At 53.8% G+C, this 8553-nt stretch overlaps 1 protein-coding gene across 4 annotated transcripts in view; it reads left to right on the top strand.

The window, feature by feature from the left end:
• PEX5 (peroxisomal biogenesis factor 5) overlaps nucleotides 1-8553 on the top strand; it is a 32404-nt gene that overhangs the window by 8380 nt on the left and 15471 nt on the right. For 3 of the 4 annotated variants that reach the window (XM_008070747.1, XM_021718901.1, XM_021718903.1), the window contains exons 8-13: nucleotides 5370-5513; nucleotides 6013-6083; nucleotides 6495-6707; nucleotides 6977-7142; nucleotides 7462-7619; nucleotides 8060-8280. In XM_008070747.1, the coding sequence (XP_008068938.1) occupies nucleotides 5370-5513; nucleotides 6013-6083; nucleotides 6495-6707; nucleotides 6977-7142; nucleotides 7462-7619; nucleotides 8060-8261 (954 nt within the window). In that variant the 3' untranslated portion in view covers nucleotides 8262-8280. Of the gene's footprint in view, nucleotides 1-5369; nucleotides 5514-6012; nucleotides 6084-6494; nucleotides 6708-6976; nucleotides 7143-7461; nucleotides 7620-8059; nucleotides 8401-8553 lie in introns of those variants that run through there. The other variant, XM_021718904.1, reaches the window with a different exon arrangement.

The following is an 8553-nucleotide window of genomic DNA, read 5'->3' as shown; positions in this document are numbered from 1 at the left end:
ATTTTTTGATTTATTGTAGAGATGAGGTCTCGCTGCCCAGGCGGGTCTCGAACCGCAGGCTCAGGCAATCCACTCTCCTCGGCCTCCCAAAGGCGCGGGATGACAGGCTGAGCCACCGAGCCTGGCTGTTCACTCTTAAGTAGTTATTGTCTCGGCCATGTTGCTTCAGCTTTGGCCCCTTCCACTACCTTGAGGAGGTGAATCTCTTTCTCTCTCAAATTTGCTTTCAAAATAAACCATGTTTTCTAATCTAAAAAAAAAAAGTAGTTGTTTTCTTGAGTCCCTTTCCACGAAAGGAGGTCTGAATCATTCCCTTGCCCCCACTTTCCTCCGGTGATGGAATGGGAAATAGAGGTTCAGACGCTGCCCTTGTCCGATGACAGCGCTGCAGGGACATTGCGCCTGTGGAGGGGGCTGCACGTGTGCCTCAGCGCACAGCAGAAGTCGCTTTGCTTTGGAGCTCAGAGTGGAACATTTTGAGATGATTTCTAACTCCTTTGCTGAGGAGTGGCAGTTGATGGACTGTCTCTCTGCCTCCACACCTTAATATTGGTTTGCTTTTTGTGTGTGTGTGTGTGCGCGCGCGTGTGTGTATGTTTTTTGAGTGTAGTGTCTTGCTCTGTCACCTAGGCTAGAGTACAGTGGCACAGTCACACCTCACTGCAACCTTGACCTCCGGAGCTCTGGTGATACTCCTGCCTCAGCCTACTGAGTAGCTGTGACTACAGGTGCATGCCACCATGCCTGGTTAATTAAAAAAATTTTTTTTGTTGAGACGAGGTCTTGCTATGTTGCCTAGCCTGGTCTCAAACTCCTGGGCTGAAGAAATCTTCCCATCTCGGTCTCCCAAAGTTCTGTTTACTTATTATACTCGCAAATTCATTTTAAGTTCTAATCCCTTCTCATAGGTACTAGCCATTTGCCCCAATTCAGACTTTTCAGAGAATTATATTAAATTATTTAAGTAAGGAAAATTTCCCAGTAGTTGGGTGAAACATGATTGAATTTTGCATTGGGACACATGCTGTTGAATTAGAAGCATGTGTTAGGTCAGGATCTCGCTCTAAAGAAACAAATTGGCCTGTGGGCCATAGGGTATTTGGAGATGTGTTTAGTGACGGAGTTGAAGCTTGAGGGTAGTGGGACATAGTTGCTTGGTATTGAAACAAGGCAAAACAGCATCTGGGCGTTGCCTGCTGATGCCTTTTTCTCAGCTCAGATCTGCTTGGGAAAGGACTCTGGGCTAGAACAGGACCGGAGAGGTAGAGCAGAGTGCTGGGGAGGGATCTGGACATATTTTTGCTTATTGTCCAATCCGATTTTGCTCATTATCCAATCCAAGCTCCTGGGTTCTTCCGAGAACGATCCTGTGTGATCATTTCCCGTTTCACTGATTTATGTCTTTTAACGCAGTTGTCCTCTTTCATTTCCCTTGGGAACTTGGAGAGGTATTTCAGTTACTACTGGGAAGGGGGACAGCCACATGTTTCTCTGTTTTAACTGTTCTGGTATTTCCCCTCTCCTCAAGATGATCCTTAGTAGGTTGTTCATGTTAGACCTAAATGAGCTGAAACAAAACTACCAGGTAGCACCTGAACAGGGACTTGAACCCTAGACCCTCAGATTGAAAGTCTGAGGCTCTCCTGAGTGAGCTATTCAGGCTCGTTTATCAGATTGAAAGTCTGAGGCTCTCCTGAGTGAGCTATTCAGGCTCGTTTATCCTGTGTGATCTAAGGGACTAGAGAGCTTGCTTCTTGGGGCCTTGGTCCTGTTTTCCATGTGAGAGTTCCTTCTGTGGAATTCTGGCAAGGAAGCACTGAAGGACATGCCTAGAGGCAGCCCTTTTATTCTTCTCTGTTAGCAGTGTGACAAGCTGCAGAGGCCCATCAGCTTAACAGAGGGCACGATGCACGTCTTCGATATGTTTCTGTGCTTTTGACGGATGTGGACGTAGTGCTGGTTTCCCGTGTGCAGCCTTTCCTTTGAGCATTTCCTACTCAGACTTCTGGCATGCTGGACAGAACACTTGTATAATTAAAAACTTGAAAATACAATTAGGATTTTAGATTATTGAGCCCTCTTTGATACCAATGATACCTTCAGATATTGCAAAATTAGGATTCTAAACACCTGGCATTAGGCTGGGCACAGTGACTCACTTCTGTCATCCCAGCACTTTGGGAGGCCTAGGTGGGAGGATTGCTGGAGTCTAGGAATTTGAGAACAGCCTGGGCCACATAACTAGACCTTGTCTCTACAGAAAAATAAAAAAATTAGCTGGGTATAGTGGTACATACCTGTCGTCTCAGCTACCTAGGAGGCTGAGGTGGAAGGATCACTTGAGCCCAGGAGGTCAAGGCTGCAGTGAGCTGTGATTGTGCCACTGTACTCCAGCCTGGGTGATAAAGTGAGATCCCACTCAAAAAAGCAAAAAACAAAAACACTTGCATTAATGGGCCACAACACATTGCTGTCGTGAACAATTTAGATTCGATCTGGCTTTACGCTAACTCACATTAAGTTATATGTCAATTGCACTTGTAAACATGTGAATCTGACTCTTGATTGCTAGATAAATTCATGGGTCCCTTGGAATGTACTGATTTTTGGAGTGATGGTTCTTAAAGCAACTTATCCCTGTGGCTCAAGCAAGTTTCACATACTTTTGCCATAAAAAAACAGTTTGTAGCGATCTTGTTTCTGCAGCGTGTTCCTGTGAGATTTTGAAACAGACCAGATGGATGGGTCAGATGGATCAGACATCACGGGTAGCTTGGGTTGGGCTTTTCAGGATGTAGCAGCAATGCCAAGCTGACCAAGGATGCTGTGGGCTGCTGAGGGTTCCTCTGGAGTACTTTTTTCCCATCTAAGCAAATGTTTGAAGTTTGAAAAGTTCTCTTCAGTGCGTAGTTGATGAGACCTCAGGGAGGACAGTGTGGACAAGGGGACATGTAGAGAACTGTGGCTGCCCAGTGATGGCCCTGAGTGGTTGCATTGTCTGGTGGAGACACGTGAAGAGCCGTCATGTCACGCCTGGCTGTCACACACAGGCTACTCTATCTTAGGGCACATCCAGAATAATGAGGATAATACCTGTTTACAGAGCATGTTCTAAGCTTTTTGGGAAGGCTTTGGTGACTGTCCTCATTTGATGGCCTTGGTGACTCTGAGAGGCAGGACTTACTCTCATCTGAAAATTGCATCGCGGATGACAGTAATCTCTGTTTTCTGTGCATGTTGACGATGGACAGTAGTCAAGGTTGAATGCAGAAGGATTTGTCTTACGGACTCTCACGTTCTAGGGCAGGGATCAGCAAACCGTGGCCTGGGGAATACATCTGCCTGCCACCTGTTTTTATATGACCCGCTAGCCGAGAATGGCCTTAGCATTTTATTTATTTATTTTTGAGTTGGAGTCTCACTCTGTCACCCAGACTGGAGTGCAGTGGCCGCTCCCGGCCTCCGCAGCCTCGACCTGCTGGGCTCCGGCGATCCTTCCGCCTCAGCCTTCCAAGTAGCTGGAACTACAGGCGCGTGCTACCACACCCAGCTAATTTTTGATTTTTGATTGTAGAGATGAGGTCTTGCCAAGTTGCCCAAGCAGGTCTCGAACCCGCGGGCTCAGGCAATCCACTCACCTCGGCCTCCCAAAGTGCTGGGATTACAGGCTGAGCCACCGAGCCCGGCCAGCATTTTAAATGGTTGGTAAAGGTCACAAGAGGAGTCATATTCTGTGACACGTGAAAGTTGTATAAGATTCAGTTTTCGTGTCCGTGAAGTTTTGTTGGAACACAGCCATGCTCGCTTGTGTACAGACCGTGGCGTCGGTGGCTGCTTTCTCCCTGCAGTGGTGGTGCTGAGTAGCAGCAGCAGACCGCAGAGCCTGAGCTGCTTGTTATCCAGCCCTTCACAGAAGACAGTTCTGATCCCTGGCCCAGGCTCATTTTCTGCCCTCTGAGTTTGTATGCTGCGCAGAGATGTCTCAAGAACATGTCTGTTTTCAGTATGAATATACTTTTTATACATTTCTCTCAAATCTGTAATGTATTTTTCTTCTTAAGCTCCCATTGTTATTACTTAATTTTCATTTGTGACATAATTTGTATCTGATGACTGAGACTTACAGTGCTTAGAACTTTGCTGGTCAGATTTAAGTGTTTCTGATTCTTCATCAGTTCACAATAATAATGAAACAGTGCTTTCTGTCTTTATTATGGACAGCTTCATCTAGTTGGTTCTTACCTGCATTTGGAAAGGCCCTACCTGGTTTTATATTCTGGTATTTGGTTTTGTGCCAGTAACTATTTACTCCCTCGAAAAAGGGACATTTTACTCATTTGTCCTGTCATACAGATTGCTGGTGACTTCCCTTTTATTTCTTACCTGCTTGGTGTAAAAGCTTGACAAAGCTTTGTGGAGAGTGTCATCATGCTGCTTTTTTTTCTGTTTTTTGAGTTGAAGCCTCACTCTGTCGCCCAGGCTGGAGCTCAGTGGCACGCTCATGGCCACCCCATTGTCTACCTGCTGGGCTCCGGCCATCCTCCCACCTCATCCTTCAAGTAGCCGGAACTACAGGCATGTGCTACCATGCTCAGCTAATTTTTGATTTATTGTAGAGATGAGGTTTTGCCAAGTTGCCCGGGCTGGTCTCAATCATGCAGGCTCAGGCAGTCCACTCACCTCGGCCTCCCAAAGAGCTGGGATGATGGGCTGAGCCACCAAGCCCAGCCTCATCATGCTTCTTAAAGTGAGAGCTCCTCAGCTACAAGAGAACAGTGTCTTTGGGAATCCAGCTTTCACTTATTAGCAGATACAGATTAGTATTCATAATTCCTAAGGTAGAATTGGGGAGGATGTGAAAATCTCCAAAGTGCCTGAACACGTCTCCTAGTCAGCGCATACGGTGACTCATGAGCTCGATAAGAGTAGCATTTAGCCACATTCTTGTCCATGTTATTACGTTATTCAAGGATAACAAGAAGTGTACTTTGAATAGCCAAGGAGAGTTTATCTCATCACGGCTGCAGGTCCTGCTGGAAGCGTGTTCTGTCCGGTGGTGGGCAGTCAACGATGTGGTATGTGAGCCCACAAAGATGTCCTAAAATGAGTGTATTCCTGCGTGGGTGCCGAGTGTGCCTGGCTTTCCAGTTAGTGTGAGCAGGAGATGGCAGCATGAGCCTGATACTGACTTACTGATGACTTACTGTGGTCGTAGAGGATGTTTAGAGCACAGAGACTTCACCAGCACTCGAGGCAGGGCCCTGGCTGGAGGCCTTCAGCTTCCGCACCTGCATCGTGGTCCTCTTTTCATCCCTGCTGCTCTGACGGCAGCACTCTCGCCGACGACGTCTCCTGTGCTTCCCTTGCAGGGGTACCAGTTTGAGGAGGAGAACCCCCTGCGCGATCACCCGCAGCCTTTTGAAGAGGGGCTGCGGCGGCTTCAGGACGGGGACCTGCCCCACGCCGTGCTGCTCTTTGAGGCGGCCGTGCAGCAGGACCCCAAGCACATGGAAGTGAGTGGCTCGCTCTGGTCTTTTGCTCTAGGCCGGGGTCCCCCTCTGCCGCCCGTGCCGGAGTGCCGCGGCATGATCGCGGCTCTCCGCAGCCTCAGGCTTCTGGGCTCAGGCGGTCCTTCCTCCTCTGTCTGCGGAGTAGCTGGGACTGCAGGTGTACGCCACCTTTCCCAGTGAGTTCTTCGGTTTTTCTTGTGGAGACGAAGTCTCACTCTGTCGCTCAGGCTGGTCCAACTCCTGGGCTCAGTGATCCTCCCACCCCAGCTTCCAAAGCGCTGGGATTGCAGGTGTGAGCCACCATGCCCAGCCGGGGGTCGCAGGTTCTGGCTCTGGACTCCTTCCTCCAGCTTGAGGAGGCCCCAGAGCGAGTAGTGCGGATGTGTTAGGGCCCGGTGACGGCCTTGGAGGGCATGGCGAGTGAGATGGTGAGTGGGGAGCTAGGGGAAGGGAGGACAGACTGGTGAATACAGGGTGCCGGGGTCTGTCCACTCCCCTCTAGGCTTGGCAGTATCTGGGCACCACCCAGGCGGAGAATGAGCAAGAACTGTTAGCCATCAGCGCCTTGCGGAGGTGAGTACGCTGAGCAGTGGGGTTGCGTGGGTCCAGGCTCTGCAAAGAGCCTGCGGAGTGATGGGCACCCAGACCCGCACCCCTGGCTCCTTTCTGAGCACTGGTGCGTGCTTTCTCAGGATGAACTCTGAGGCTGGAGTGAGTTGAGGGAGTGGCTCCACTCCTTGGGCAGCTTTTGGTTTTGCTTACGTATGGAGACCTGGTGGCCCCTTGGATGTGGAAGACGTTCCCCTTCTGAAGTCTGTAGGGCTAGGGTTGGCTCACGTGTCAGAGGAGTCCTCTGCGTCTCCGTGTGAGGGGCTGGTGGTGAGGCTCTCGTGACTCTGTGTCCTGGCTGGGATCCTGGGGCCTGTGTGGGCCAGTGTCATGCTGCGGCAGCTGTACCAAGTCTGCCCATCCCCGTCCAAACAGGTGTCTGGAGCTGAAGCCGGACAACCGGACGGCCCTGATGGCGCTGGCCGTGAGCTTCACCAACGAGTCCCTGCAGCGACAGGCCTGTGAGACCCTGCGAGACTGGCTTCGCTACACGCCGGCCTACGCCCACTTGGTGGCGCGCGGCGAAGAAGGGGCCGGTGGGGCTGGACTGGGCCCCAGCAAGCGTATCCTGGGGTCTCTGCTGTCGGAGTGAGTGTGAGGGCCTGTGGGATCCAGGAACCGAGCCCCGCTGGGAGGGCGACCTTGATTTTGGGTTGAGGCTCGGGAGCCCTGGCGTGTGTGAAGGAGGCTTGTGTTCTGCAGTGCACAGAGCAGGCAGACGGGCTCCATTGGAATGAGAGTGGAAGGGAAGGCTGAGGGAACGGCGCCTCTTGGGGCGAGGCCGACCGCCTGAGTAGTCGGGGCTGGGAGCATAGACGTAGCCATCGGCCTCCATGCCTGTTTTCCTCCTCGTCCAGCTCCCTGTTTCTGGAAGTGAAAGAACTCTTCTTGGCCGCTGTGCGCCTGGACCCTGCCTCCATTGATCCTGACGTGCAGTGTGGCCTCGGAGTCCTGTTCAACCTGAGTGGGGAGTATGACAAGGCAGTGGACTGCTTCACTGCGGCCCTCAGCGTCCGTCCCAATGTGAGCCGAGGCAGGAGTGGGCATGGGGTGTGACCCTGCACCTGATGGACAGTGGAGTCATCGCTGGGACGCTCGGAGCCGGAGCTGGGTCCCTCCAGCGTCCTGTGCACTGACTGCCTTGTGGGGGTTGGGAGAGGAAAGGTGGAAGTCCAGGTCGTCTGGGCGTGAGGGAGCCTGCAGCGGATGGGAGGGCTTGCCCTGCGGCCCCACGTGGAGCTGCCGGGAAGAGACTGGGGCGGTGGCACATGTCAGCTGAGCATGCAGCAGGGGCCGGCCGGCTGAACCTGACCGGAGCCTTTTCTCTCCATCTCCGTCCCAGGATTATTTGCTGTGGAACAAGCTGGGGGCCACCCTGGCCAATGGAAACCAGAGCGAAGAGGCAGTAGCGGCATACCGCCGGGCCCTCGAGCTGCAGCCTGGCTACATCCGGTCCCGCTATAACCTGGGCATCAGCTGCATCAACCTTGGCGCTCACCGGTGAGAGCGCCTCTTGCGAAAGGAAGGAAAAGACTTCTCTCCTGCGGCTTTTGGTGTCGGAAGAGAGCTGGAGCCTCACTCTGTCGCCCAGGCCGGAGTGCAGTGGCACACTCACGCCCCTGCGGCCTCGACCTGCGGGGCTCAGGCGGTCCTTCGGCCTCGCTTCCAAGGAGCTAGAACCACAGGCATGCGCCACGGCACCCAGCTGATTTTCTGATTTATGGCAGAGAGGAGGTCTCGCCAGGTTGCCCAGGCGGTCTCGAGCCCTGGGCTCTGGCAGTCCTCCCGCCTCCGCCTCCCGAAGTGCAGGGCTCCCAGGCGTGAGCCACCGCGCGGGCCAGCGCTCCTGCCTTGGATTCTCAGCCCGGGCGCTCCCTCCCTGCTGACCGGCCGGCCTCCGTCCGCTGCCGCTCTCAGCTCTCCTTCCTCTCTCCTTCCAGGGAGGCTGTGGAACACTTCCTGGAGGCCCTGAGCATGCAGCGGAAGAGCCGGGGCCCTCGCGGCCAGGGGGGCGCCATGTCGGAGAACATCTGGAGCACCCTGCGCTTGGCGCTGTCCATGCTGGGCCAGAGCGACGCCTACGGGGCGGCCGACGCGCGGGACCTGCCCGCCCTCCTGTCGATGTTTGGCCTGCCCCAGTGACGCTGGGATGGGCTGCCCTGTGAGTGTCCCCCTGGCGGGCCCCTGCGCGGGATGTGACGCCCTCCCCCCAGATGGGCCTGGGGGGGGCTGATGACCCGAAGCGCTGCGCCTCTGGGGGCTGCCTCCACGCAGGCCTGGGGGTTTGTGTCGGGGGAAGGCGGGCGTGTCGTCCGCGCCCCGGGCCGCTGGGGGCTGCCGCCGCCCCCGGCCTCTGCCGCTCTGCCCTTTCTTGGTGCTGCTGTCGGCGGAACCGCGTGTAGAGCCGCTGTCCGCATCGGCTGCCGCCGCGGGC

This window comes from Carlito syrichta, unplaced genomic scaffold, assembly GCF_000164805.1.
Source record: "Carlito syrichta isolate Samal-C Ts95f unplaced genomic scaffold, Tarsius_syrichta-2.0.1 Scaffold314000, whole genome shotgun sequence".
Lineage (NCBI taxonomy): Eukaryota > Metazoa > Chordata > Mammalia > Primates > Tarsiidae > Carlito > Carlito syrichta.
Note: the sequence above shows the minus strand (reverse complement) of the source record. Positions and strands in the feature narration are given on the sequence as shown.